At 36.2% G+C, this 14,186-nt stretch overlaps 1 protein-coding gene across 1 annotated transcript; it reads right to left on the bottom strand.

Annotated features, from left to right (window-relative positions):
• Nucleotides 1–8,514: 8,514 nt before the first annotated feature.
• On the bottom strand, nt 8,515–10,093 carry LOC149266987 (uncharacterized). The gene is made up of 4 exons (XM_089397749.1): nt 9,331–10,093; nt 9,110–9,202; nt 8,945–9,012; nt 8,515–8,843 (listed from the first exon to the last, which is right to left on the bottom strand). The coding sequence occupies exons 1-4, from the start codon at nt 9,967–9,969 to the stop codon at nt 8,726–8,728; spliced, it is 918 nt and encodes a 305-aa protein (XP_089253875.1). The 5' UTR covers nt 9,970–10,093; the 3' UTR covers nt 8,515–8,725.
• Nucleotides 10,094–14,186: the final 4,093 nt, after the last annotated feature.

The following is a 14,186-nucleotide window of genomic DNA, read 5'->3' as shown; positions in this document are numbered from 1 at the left end:
AAAGCACTAGTTCGAGGCATGCATTTCTTCCCTTGTTTTGGCTTCCACACGAGTAGCTTAAAACATAGCTTTTCTCTAGTTTCTTGACCCAGTACTCCTTTGCTATATGATTCCACCATTCTTCCCTCCACAATTGTTGAAAGGCTAAATTCTCTCATCTCTTCATCTTTCACAAGGAGAGGAGATGCTATGATCTTGTCCTCCACTCAAGCTTCCCACTCTAACTTCAATTCTTGTTAGGGTAGTCAAGTTTGTTATTAGGAAAAACATTATATCAATTAAGTGTGGTTGGTATGAGCTTGCTGAAGGCATGCCATAGGGAGACCAACAAATATGTAACAATTTCTCAATGGCCATGAAACATCCCACCATAGGCTTTCCCTTTCAGAAACTTGGATCCATATGCCATTCCATTTAGACTAGCCATCAATTTATTTTCACAAACATATACATTTATAATTTACATGGTTATATTTAATGACATGTAATGTTATAAAAAAAGCGGTTAGTTACACCACACATTTCTATGAAAAATAATGCTTTTTTTAGACTTGAGAATTCTTTCCTTGCTTGGGAGGGTTATTAGATATTAATCTTGGTTTATGGGATTAAGTTTCTCTCTAGCATTAGCAACTTGATTAGGTAGACTGATATCGATACCTTAATTCTAGATTTTCACTTTATTCTTCTCGTTATTTTTCTTCTTATTATTATTGGTCTATGTGTTTCGAGGGTTTAGTGTATTTTGTAAGACATACACCTTCTCTTAAGGATGAGGATTTTGTTGAAATTCGTTTGGTCGGGGATGTTATGAAACCAACTCACAAAAAGATAGAAAATATATATCAATGGCTTAGAATTCAGCCTCTTCGAGGGGGCAACCTCCTTTACATTACACAAATGAATGATTCTTGGATGATTCAAATGACAAAACCTCCTTTCTATATATAGGAGTCTAAGGAGTCACAATATAACCTAGCCGACCTCACAATAATAATAGAAAGGCACAAAAATAACAATAGAGGGATTCTATGGGGCACAGTAATAAGCACAACAATATTAATAAGGGATACAGCTACAATAGTAATGGGGTAATCGCTAGTATTATAAGGACCTAACATGCCCATCTCCTTCAAAAAAGTGTTGTCCTCATCGCTTGAGTAGTTTTGGATGCTTCTATATAAAATTCTCATCCTCCCATGTGGAATCTTCAGTGGATAAGTTCTTCCACTTGATGAGATACTCCGAAATTGATCGATTTCGTAGCTGTCAAGTTCTTGTTTCTGTGACTGCTTCTGGTTACAATATAATTTTTTCTTCCTCGTCAAGTTCTGGAAATATTGTTGGAACTGGGATCTTGTCGCCTATAACCCTCTTTAAACATGAAACATGGAAAACTGGGTGCACTCGAGAAGCTACAGGAAGCTCCAATTTGTATGCCATAGTACCAATCTTTTGCAACACCTTGTACGGACCATAATACTTTGGTGATAATTTATTATCCTTCTTAGCTTACTTGAGGGACATTTGTTTATATGGGGGTAGCCGTAGGAATACCCAATCACCTACATCAAAACTTCTTTCACTGTGATGTTGATCTTCCTGTTGTTTCATTCTATTCTACGCCAACACGAGGTTATCCTTTAAGAGTTGGAGGACTTGTTATTGATGCTCAATGTGATGTTCCACTACTTGAACCTTAGAATTTTCTCTTAAATATGATGTGATGGATGGTGGCTGATATCCATAAAGTGCCATAAATGGGGTCATTTTTGTTGTTGTATGGAACGAAGTGTTATACCACCATTCAGCCAGAGGCAACCATTTGACCCATTGTGTCTGTTTATCAGATACAAAGCAATGAAGATATCCTTTCAAACATTTATTTACTATCTCAGTTTGCCTATGAGATTGAGGATGATAAGATAAGCTATGAGCTAACTGAGTATCAAGACAAGAAAATAATTCTGTCCAAAAATTTCCAGTAAAAATGGGATCTCTGTCACTTACAATAATCTTTGGGTTTCCATGTAGCTTTTGAATTGTTTCCATAAATGCAGTAGAAACTGTATTGGATTTAAATGGATGCAATAATGCACAAAAGTGTGCATACTTGGTAAGTCTGTCAACTACCACCATGATGACACTCTTTCCCTCAGAATTGGGTAAACTTGTGATAAAGTCCATTGAAACCTCATACCAATGCTGGCTTGGAATGGATAAAGGTTGTAATAGACCCGGGGTCTTAATTTTTTCAACTTTGTTTTGTTGGCAATCCAAACATTCCGCCAGAAACTTTTGAATATCTGATTTAAGGCCATCCCAAAAAAATTCCTTCTTAACGTTGTGGTAAGTTTTTAGAAATCCTGAGTGCCCTCCTAAGGGATAAGTGTGTAATTCCATAAGAATTTTTTGTTTGACTTGGGAATTCTTACAGAGGTATAAGCGATCTTTGTACCATAATGAATCATTTTGCTAGCTAAATGTATCAGATGTATTGGAATCTTGTTGTAACTTTCGAATAAGTGCCCACACTTCTTCATCATTCTTCCATTCCTCCCTTGCTTCATTTATCCAATATGGTTGGATAATAGAAATGGCGCACAACAATGCTTCCACATCCTCATCCTTTCTTGAGAGTGCATCTACCACCACATTTTTCTTCCATTTTTTGTAGATGATTTCAAAGTCGTAACCCAACATCTTTGTGACCCACTTTTGTTGCTCTTCAGAGGATAATCTTTGTTCTAAAATGCATTTAAGGCTATCATGATCCGTTTTTACCTTGAAGTGTCTTCCCATTAGGTAGGGTCCCCATTTCTTAAGTGCATGTAGTATTTCCAACATTTCCTTCTCATAAATAGCTTTTTGTAAAAACTTTTCCTTGATTGGATGATTTTTAAAAGCAATGGGTCTTTCATCTTACATTAAAACAACACGAATTCCATTTCCTGAAGCATCACATTCCACAATAAAGGTTTTTGTGAAGTCTGGTGTAGCTAAGACTGGTACTTGGCACATTGCCTGTTTAAGATGTTCGAAGGCCTTTGCTTCTTCTGGAGTCCATGAAAATGCATCTTTCTTCAATAATGTTGTTAGAGGTGCTGCTATTCTCCCATAATTCTTAACAAACTCGCGATAATACCCTGTCAACCCGAGAAATCCTTGTAGATGCTTTATGGATGTGGGGATTTTCCATTCCTTAATGGCTTTAATTTTTCTAGGGTATACCTTAACTCCTTCATGAGATATAATATGACCCAGATATTCCACCTCTTCTACTCCAAAGAAACATTTGGATCTTTTTTCATATAATTGTTTCTCCTCCAATAGTTGTAGCACCCTGTCAATGTGTTCAACATGATCCTTCCAAGACTTGTTGTAGATTAGTATATCATCAAAAAATACTAACACAAATTTTCTAAGGAAGGGTTTGAAAATGGAATTCATCAACCTTGAAATGTAGAAGGTGCATTGGTAAGGCCAAAAGGCATGACCAAAAATTCATAATGACCCTCATGAGTTCTAAATGGTGTTTTCAGAATGTCTTCAGTCTTCATTCTGATTTGATGATATCCTAAACGAAGATCCAACTTGGTGAAGTAAATTTTCCATGCAATTCATCCAGTAATTCATCAATGATAGGAATGGGAAACTTATCTTTAATAGTGATCTTGTTGAGCTCCTTATAATCCAGACACATGCGCCATGATCCATCCTTCTTGTGCACCAATACTATTGGAGCAGAGAAAGAACTTTGACTAGGTTGAATTATACCAGCCTCTATCATTTCTGCAACCATACGTTCAATTTGACTCTTTTGGGCATAGGGATATCTGTATGGCTTGATGTTTGGAGGAACACTTCCTAGAATCAGAGGAATAGCATGATCATGATCACGAATAGGTGGGAGACCTTTGGAAGTATTAAATACATTATAATGATTATCCAAGACTTTTTGGAGATTTGGAGAAATAGATGATTTCTATGTGGAAACATCTAGCGAACATAATTGTGCAATTACACCTCTTTGTTCCTTTCTTAGAAGCTTTGTCATACCGTTAGAGCTGATTATCTTTCCCGGTTTCCCTGCAATACCCCTTAATTCAACTTCCCTCCCTTCCGTAGAAAATTTCATGAAAAGTTCTGAAAAACTAAAAGCTATTTTACCCAAGGATTGTAGCCATTGGACTCCTAGTACAACATCAACACCTCCCATTGGAATGGAAAGCATTGGGCTAGTCAATACATATTCTCCCATGGATGGCTTGATATTATGGCACTTTCCAAAGCACTTTATCATTCCTCCATTTGCAACCATTACTTGACACTCTGGTGCTAGATATAGGAAGCAATTCAATTCTTTTGCTACCTTACAATGAATAAAATTGTGTGTACTTCCTGAATCAATAAACACTATTACCTTTTTCTTCTTTATTTGTCCTTCTATCTTGATGGTTTATGGAGTGGTAATTCCAGCCAATGCATTACAAGATATGGTTGGATTCATTTCTTCTTTATCTAGGCTTTGTTCCTGGAGTATATCATCTTCTTTTAACCTTTCTTGCTCATTTTCTTCTTCCTCTTCACAATCTATGTAGAATAATTTCTTCTCAACACACTTATGACCTTTAGTGTATTTGCTATCACAACTATAACAAAGCCATTTTTCTATTTTTTCTTCCAATTTTTGTGGTGTCAACCTTATAGGTTGTGGAAGACTAGGGGCAACAACACTTCCATCTTTATAGTTGTGAGTGGTATGCTTTCTGGTTGCCATAATTTTGCTTTCTATTTTTCTTGCTAACTTGAATGCCTTCTCTAATGAATCAAGTTCCCAAAGGCGAACATAATGTTGGATATTATCCTTTAAAGTCCCTATGAACACATCAATCCTATGCTCCTCTAGAATATTTTTTACCCCTATGTTCAATTTTTGGAACTCCTCAATGTGCTCCATTATTGAACCCTTTTGTTTCAGACTTATCAATTAGCTAAAAAAAGTGTTTCTTTTTGTATCCTCATAATGTGTTGTCAATTATTTCATAAAAATTACCCAAGTGATAATTTGTTTACAAGAGAAAAGCCATTGATACCATACAAATTGATTTGGTTCCAAATATAAAGCTGCAATGCATACCTTTTGTGTGTTTTGCACATTATTGAGATCAAAAAATTGCTCCATTTGTAATATCCATGTTGCAGGATCCTTGCCATCAAACTTCCTCATATCGATTTTTGGAATATGGTGAGTCTTTGATCCAACATTAGAGTCTATGAAATCATGATTAACATTTCTTTTGTTTGCATCATGAGTTTCCTTTACTACCCTTTCACCATTAGTAAGTATTTCTTCTAGAAAATTTGTCAAATCTGTCTTCAAATCTACCATGCCTGTCTTCAAATCTGTCTTCAAATCTACCATGCCTGTCTTCAAATCTGTCTTCAAATCTATCTTCAAATCAACCATCTTAGCTTCCAAACCATTAATCTTAGCTTCCACGCCCGTTATCTTAGATTCCACGCCATTTATCTTAGCTTTTGTTAGCTTTTGTGGGAGTGACATTTGTTGCACTTGGTCTTGTAATTTTGATATATCATGTAGCATTGCTTCCTCTTCTTCATGAGTCATGCTAGAGCTTTCAGGTTTCTTACTAGGTGTTTGCATTTTCTTTCCTTGGGACATCAGCTACGGATAATAATGCTCTACTATGCCCTTTGAATTCCTTCAAAATAGTTTTTCAAACCAAGCTTAACCAAAAATTTTTAAAAATCTAGACATCTTTTTTCACTTTGTAGAAGCTCGATATCGCCTCTGATGTATCTCTGTAATTTCAGTCATCCAGTTCTGAAATTGTGACCTGCAATAGCCCTCTGTGTCCTCTTTCCAATGCCACCAGTCTGATCCAAATTGGATTTTCCAAGGACGAGTTACGCCAAATCTCCATAGTGACCTGATTATAAACTAATTCAGTAGAGCGAACTTGTATGACATGCCACGTGTCCCTGTTTCAACCTTTGGCTCTTAAAAACATATACAAGAAACTACAGTCCGTCCTCTTTTTCGACCTTCTTACGAAATTTCCATCCGATGCTCAGAGAGAAATTTATGATGATTTTTTGCAGGCCACCTATTTGGAATGTAATTCAGGAGTCTGCAAACGGATCAAATTCCTCAGATCATATCTATGCAAATATAGCGCGAAAAGCTCTGAAATTCGGACCCGAGGTTAACTGTGATTTCGTCTCAAATGGGTTTTTTTTTCACTTCCGAAACATCGCAGAAAAAAAAGTTATAGTGAAAATTCCACGATGACCTATTTAGAGCAGCGAAACCCTAGAATCCAAAGCTCTCATACTAAATGTTATGAAACTAACTCACAAAAGATAGGAAAGATAAATCAATGACTTAGAATTCAGCCTCTTCGAGGGCACAACCTCCTTTACATTACACAAATGAATGATTCTTGGATGATTCAAATGACAACACCTCCTTTCTATATATAGGAGTCTAAGGAATCACAATATAACCAAGCCGACCTCACAATAATAATATAAAGGCAAAAAAATAACAATAGAGGGATTCTATGGGGCATAGTAATAACAATATGGGGACAATGGGGGCACAATAATATTAATAAGGGATACAACTATAATAGAAATGGGGTAATCACTAGTATTATGGGGACCTAACAGGGGATGAGGTATTTGAACTTATGATACCAATGATCTAGAAGAGGGAGCAAGGAAGGGATAATAAGGATTATGTATTGGCGGAGCCACATAGGAAGTTGAAGCATCACTACGTGTAGTGGCATTACAAGGAGGGACATGTATATAAGACTTCTAAGTAGGTTTTAATATGATGTTTTATCCATTACACATGAAAACGGGTGTGAGTAAGAATAAGGTTATAGGGCATATGAATATTCCCATATGAATGTAATCTAAATGTAGGACATTTAGGACTATAATTATTTCCATATATACTAATCCAAAAAATGTAATGCATTTGACCATATGATGTAGAAGTAGATGTGACTAAAAGTATTACCCCATATGTAGCATGGGATGTTGTTAGTTGATCTCAACAGGTGGAATCAAAACAAGGGTAGTGTGCATAAAGAAGATAAATTAAAATGCAAAGCCACACAATACAATAATATTATTGGTCTCTACTATATACATACTCGGTTGTGGTATGATTTAATTATTTCCTATTAGAAATGAAGAGGTTGAGATATTATCTCAACCATCATCTCACATCTTCCTATTGACTAGTCACTTATGCAATACATATTTAAAATAAAAGTTGGCCTAATATTCTAACACCAATGGAATAAATCTTATTTCCAAGTTAAGGGGATTTGGGTGGAGAAGGTGGAGTAGGATTGCAACTAGGAGTAGTTGGCCCTCTCATTAAATTACACTTGTCCCTTGCTTGATCATAAGGCTAGATAAGACCAAGCCGTAGAAATTAACTAATGTAAAAATATTTGTCATGGAGACGTGTAATTTATGAAGAAAATACAGGGGAAGGGTCTTATTATCCTATCTAGGTTTATTAAATATCATGAACCACATATCCATTCATTGTTATTTCCATGGTTGTGATGTCCACCAATCCTAGCAAAGATGACTCTTCTTTGATAATGGGGTGTTGGTTCTAGTTTCAATAAACAATTAAACAATCATCTCTTTGGTTGTTTGTAATTATTTCACCTCTTCCTTACTAATCCCAATGGGGTAGTACTCTCTCTTGCTATCCCTATATATATATATCTATGTATGTGTTGTATAATTGGCTACGGGCATGATTAGTAGAAGAAACAATGCTATTAGGCATAGTGGTATAGATAATGGAAGCAACAATGCTATGGAGCATGGTGGGGGAGGTTAGGTTTTGTTCCACACTAATAGAAAAAAAGAAGTGTATAAAAAAATAACAAAAAATTTAAAATTATATAAATTTGTATAAATTATCAAATATAAATATGAAATTTGAAATAAAAACTACATAAAAATGAGAAATCCTTTATTAAATATATTAAATTCCCTAAACTAAACTGTAACTACATAATCATAACTTACAAAGTATCGTAAATAAAAATATACAAACACAATTTAATCTATATACATTTCTTTCATTTATAAAATCAACGTGCAATAATTTCCTGTGTAATTTTCTAAGAGTTAAAACTATTTAAATAAACATTTTTATATTGGAAAGCTCTTCATACACCGCTCTATTAATCATTTTTCTTTCTAAATTTCAACACAATACTCAAACAATATTTGTTTTATAATGAAAAATACAAAGAGCCTTAAGTGGACTATTCAAAAATCATGAGAAATTAGTGAATTAAGATTACCTCTCATGGAAATAATGATAAATAAATAACTTACTTAAGTCACTTGAATCCCAAAATAATATCTAATAAAATTGAAAAAACTAAACTATTAAATATAACAATAATAATATATATATTCGTTTTCTTTCGATATTATGTCCATGATTCAGACTACCACTAAGAATCTAAACAATCTTGCCAATTTTTTTGTTCGATGCCATATGCCCTATGCTTCTGACTTTTAAGGAAATGAGGTAGTTGATTTATTTGTCGCCGCCGTCGTACAAAACAAAGTCAACGCCTTCACCTGGCAGGTTTTGGACATCATCGCCATCGTTCAGAGCACTCATTTTCAGGGCCCTCATTCTTTACATCTAATTATCGGGTTGGAGAAACTCGAGTATCGACTGGTTCAACTCCGTGGGTTTCTCCAGCGGAAGAGCATGCCCACAGTTTTTTATCACGACAAGATTAGCCTTCTGTCCGATATGCCTGCAAATATTAGAGGAAACATAACTTAACTTGTTTTACTGAATATGAGCACTTGGTTTCTGAATTAAGAAAATAAATTATTTGACTAAGGAGCTTGTTACCTTTGTAAAACACAGGCCTCTTCCAACCAGAAAATTTTATCCCTCTCGCCCCAAACTATTAGAACGTCCTGTTCGATTTTAAGAAATTAAATTCCAATCTGTCACTTCAAAATATTTGGAGATCATGTGAGAGTATCGAATTTAGTATATGGCTAAGAAACCAACCTGGTTTATTTTAGGCAGTGCCTGCAAATTCTTCGAACCGATGACTATCCCATCCAGGAGCTGTGCCTTCTGCTCTGTGTTTCGTTGCATAGTCTTAGGAGAATTCAAATTCAAACACAAAAAATTCCAACATTATTTCAGGATATATAACATTTCCACGAAACAATCCGAATGACAATCCATAAACATGAACATTATTTTGTATATATATATATATATACCTGCCACATAACTTCGCATACGAAAGCAAGAATCCAAGGCATCTTGTAAAAACAGATATTCATGGTGGTTTTCAAGCCTTTCGCACTGTTGGGAAGGAGGACGTCTTTGATGTCGGAGAAGTCCAATTCTCGGAGAAGACGATCGCTAGTCGAAGGCGTGATGCAAATTCCAGAGCTGATGATAATTAGACGTTGGACGAGATTAGGGTATTTGTGCGCCATCCAGAAGGCAATGAAGCCACCGTAGCTATGCCCCACCACGATCACGTTTTCGACCCCGAGAAATTCCACCATATTCTTCATGCACTCTGCTTGGAATATCTCACTCCGCTCAGAGCTCGTCGTGGTAGAGTCACCAAAGAATATGAGGTCTGGGATGAGGAGATCGAAATGCTTTCCGAGGTTGCAGATTTGGGTATCCCACCCGATCAGCCCATCCGCCGCGAAACCGTGAATGAGAAGAAGAGTCGGCCGCTGATTCTCTAAATTGTGAGGTTTATTATTCTGTAAAATCCAGCAGTGCAGGGAGGTGCCATCGTTTAACTCTATCTGTACAGACTTTAAGCCCAGCCAGATCCAGTGAGCTCGCCTCCACACTCTCATGAATTCGAAAATACTGAATCCAAACAGTGCTCTCATTTCAACTGTGGATTAATGAAATTCACTAGATAACCGAATCTCGGTCCAATAGAAATAATGTTTATGTCTCAACAACCAAATGGCGGCCGAGAGTAATCAAACTTCAGTAGTGCAAGGCCGTAGGGTCGTTGAATCCATGTAGAGTATAGAATATCGGGAAAATATTGAATCCATCTAGAGCGTAGTTACCAGATTCGACTGTATCAGCGAAAAGGAATTCGAATATGCGTGAATTCGTTTGGCTCTCCTTAATTATTATAAAAAAGTCGATTCGTTTTCTTATACGTAATTATTACTCGTGAAAACTGCGGATGGGAGATAATAGTGATTTAATATTAGTTTTAACGTCACCGAAACCATAAAAGAACATTAATAAATTGCTCTTATATTCATCCTTATCTTCATCTAAGAGTCAACCATATCTTCATCTACTCAGATTCTTTGTAAATTTTATAGACTAGGATATTTAGCTAAATATTTTGATATAGACTCGTTAATTAGAGTCAACATCTACTCAGATTCTTTGTAGATTTTATAGACTAGGATATTTAGCTAAATATTTTGATATAGACTCGTTAATTTTTTTAGAATGGAAAACATCTATTATCTAATTATGTTATTTTGGCATCTTATTAGAATTCTAATTCAAACGTGATAATTATAATTCAAATTTTTTAATAAAGATGTAGAGTATAGAATATTAACAAAAGTTAAAATAAGCTAAAAATCTATAACAATTAAATAGATATTATAATTGTTGTTGGATATATAGTGAGTACATGTGTATAATTTTTTATATTAGTTCAAAATTTCATGGTAATTTCATCTATCATCAATGTTTTTCATGGTAAGTCTATTCATCATCTAGGACTAAAAAGCCTTTTGAGTAAACTAGTACTAAGAACCTGTTTATAGATAAAAAGAATTAAGTATCTTATTAAAATTGGATTAACAATAAAAAATATATTATAAATAAGTTAAAATATAAATAATAATTAGAAATTATTTGATTAAAATCATTTTTTTGACAATTAGGTAAAAAAATTGGTAATTAATTATTTTAAATTTGAAAATTAAAAATAAATATTCATTAATTGAGAAAAAGTTAAAGAGAATTAAGAATCCCATTAAAAAAATTAAAATAAGAATTAAGAAAATTTGAAAATAAAAATATAAATGAAAACCAATTAATAAAAAGATATGTGAAAATTAAAATTAATTAATAAATAATAACAATAAGAATTAGTAAAAATTGATGAGAATTTTAAATGAGGCTCACTTGAAAATGATTTGATCTTAGCCTGTGCTGAAAAATCTTTTGCTACACCATTAGGGGCATATGGTAGGTTTAGTATGGTTGGAAAACTAAAGGCTTTTAATTGTTTGATTTCAACTAAGGAAGGCTTGAAATTCTCTAAGGCATAGGTACCTATTGATGGGTTGGAATTTTACACCAACAGTCAAGGGGACCTCCTCGATGTAGGTTCCCAACTAAAGCCTACACTATATGTGCTGGGGATCCCTTCCAGTATGCAGGCCCGACTGCCATTCAATTTTGTAGAGCTAGCTTTGGACGGAGGTGGGATCCTGTACCACATATACCATGAATAGCCAAAATGTAAACAACACAACCTTATATAAAGTTATTTTTAGCAGGACTTTAGATAAGACTTATGTATACTAGATAAATAATGATTAACTATTGCAAATCAGTTCACAACAATCAACCATTTATAAGTGTACATAATTGTGCATTCAAGAAAGATTATACTAATACCAAAAGAAATAGTTCACTAACACGAGTATAGAGTTAGTAAACCAAATACCAATCATACATATCAAAACCAGATTTGAAGTATGAAACAACATGTGAGGAGACCACACATCAAATAACTTTCAAGAATATTCGATCCATTTGTTAGAGTCGGTCTGGTCAGTCCTCCGTCAGAGATCAAAACTCTTTATGCATTTCATTTTTAGGTGTCCTGCTCCATTCACTCAACTGCATTCCGCTAGGGGCATGCCATAATCTGACGGAGAAGGTCATGCTAGTCATTTCCCATCATGTCTGGTTCCTGCTGGCTTGGGTCTTTTGTAAATAATCTCTAAATTCCATGACAGTCAAGGTATGGTCCTTTAATGGACAAAAGTCATTTTTGGTCATCAGGTCTACGGATTGATCAAATTGGTCTTTACATATGTCCAGTAAAGCCATGCAGGCCAGAGTGATGCTCTTGCAAAGTAATGATCCACAGAGTTTCATCATCATATTGATAAACTTCGATTGTTCTTCAAAACTTTGTTTTGAAGAAAAGTCAAACAGTGCTATTGGTGACAAAATTTTCAAAAGGGGTCTACAGTTGATTTCTTCAGGTGCAGTCATGGTTTCCGTGGCCAAATGATCTGTCATGCAATCCCTGCAAAAAGTGTCGAAAATTTCATCGTTTGAGCCCAAAATTCAGAGAAAAAGTGAAAATCAGGGTTATATTAAAGTCAGTGAAAAAGGTGCCAAACAGGACATTAGAAAGTGGGTTTTTTAAAAAAGAAAATTTAAAACATGACCTCCAAGCCTATATACACAAATTCCATCATGAATCCAAGTCATTGTGCAACCAAGTGCTTGGGAGAACATTTCAAACTGTTTGAGTGAGAAATCGCGCGATTTGGAGCAGTTTGATGGGGTTTCAGGGTGCGCGGCGAACACAAGCAGGGGCACAGCGCACAGAAATTGCCAAACTCACCCAAATTTTTTGTGAAGACACTCTAATTGCAAGATATCAAAACAACACCCAGCTTCACCATCATCAAAGGGGCAGCCTAAATACAATTTATAAACAACAGTCATGGCATCTGAGGTTTCATCAGAGTATGAGGTGGAGACCCACAGTGATACATCTTCAGGAGAACGGGCCCCCAGGAGACATCACCGGAGTGGCAAACATGTTAGAGATGAGCCAAAGACCCTCACTGAGTTGCAGGCATGCCCTCTTGCTATGTCATGTTTCCAACACCTAGCATGTTTTGAATTTTGTCAAAGGGTGGCAAATGTCAGAGTTCATCATGACTTGGCCTGTCTTTTTGCGCTTCACCTATAGCGAGGTCAGTCTATCTTGGCTGGGGTCACTTTCACATTGACACCCAAAGCAATATCAGTGGCAATTGGCATACCAAATGTTGGAGAACAATGGCATAAGAAGAAGAAGGTGGGGAGGCATCATTATGAGCCTTACATTAAGGCCAGTTGTTTGAGTCAGCTCATGAGATTTTTCCCATTCAGATTTTTGAGAGATGAGTATGCTTTGCTCATGAAAATGATCATGAAGTACTTCAGTTGTGAGGGGAGGTTTTCTCGCCTTTATGCCTATCACATTAGTTTGCTCATGCACTTTACCAGGGTGTGGATGATGAACCTCCCATTTTTCATTTGCGGGAACATAGAGAGGATGAAAAATTTCATGCAGCATAAGACACCTCAGCAGTAGCTCAACAGTGTTTATCACTTTGCTCTTATCTGGATTTTGGTGGATCATCAGTTAGGATTGCAAGGCATTTCTTGGGAGGACTTCATCTCCCGTGACTTCTTCAGCACTCCACAGGTAGTATCTGAGGCATAGCATGAGATAGGTGGTCCTTCACATCATTATGAGCTCCATGAGACTGCTACTATGCCAGTATTCATCACCTATCAAAGAGACAGTAGACATTTGTTTGCAGTGGCAAAGCGAGTGTTATCTCCACTCGGGGTGGAAGGGGCCTCACTTCTTACATCGACGACACAGGAACAGGACAAAGGTAAGGAGACCATGCATGATGAGGGGCCTTCAGGTGAGCCATCAGGTGAACGAGAGACAAAATTCGTTCTCCTTCATGATGATGAGACAGATACAAAACCTACAAATGCAGAGCTTGGAGAGATCATCCAGGAGCAGCAATCAGTGATTGAGGCCTTATCCCTTGGCTTGGAGAGGGCCAAGTGGAACATGAAGTACCTGGAGTAGAGAAACAAGCAGCTTGAGGACCAGTCGGCGATTATGGAGCTACAAAAAATTCGTGAGCATTGCCAAGCTGCTCAAAGGAGAAGAGTTGAGCTCACATCATTGGAGCAAGAGATCGATGAGGATTAGGAGGCCCATCTCGAGAGCGTGAACATGCACTTGGAGAGGCTGCTGGACAAGGCTGATCAGGACCTTGCCTTGCTGAGACACATGGCTTATCAT

Source organism: Pinus tabuliformis, chromosome 6 (assembly GCF_031772625.1).
Source record: "Pinus tabuliformis cultivar Carrire ecotype Pingquan chromosome 6, CPIR1, whole genome shotgun sequence".
In the NCBI taxonomy this organism is placed as follows: Eukaryota; Viridiplantae; Streptophyta; class Pinopsida; order Pinales; family Pinaceae; genus Pinus; species Pinus tabuliformis.
This window is presented reverse-complemented; position numbering and strand designations above follow the sequence as displayed.

Excerpts from the sequence above, each read along its gene's own strand:
- LOC149266987 (XM_089397749.1), bottom strand. The coding sequence starts at position 9,969 with ATGAGAGCACTGTTTGGATTCAGTATTTTCGAATTCATGAGAGTGTGG. Across the intron at positions 9,013-9,109 it reads CACTGCCTAAAATAAACCAG|GACGTTCTAATAGTTTGGGG; the intron begins GTTGGTTTCTTA and ends AAAATCGAACAG. Across the intron at positions 8,844-8,944 it reads GAGGCCTGTGTTTTACAAAG|GCATATCGGACAGAAGGCTA; the intron begins GTAACAAGCTCC and ends TAATATTTGCAG.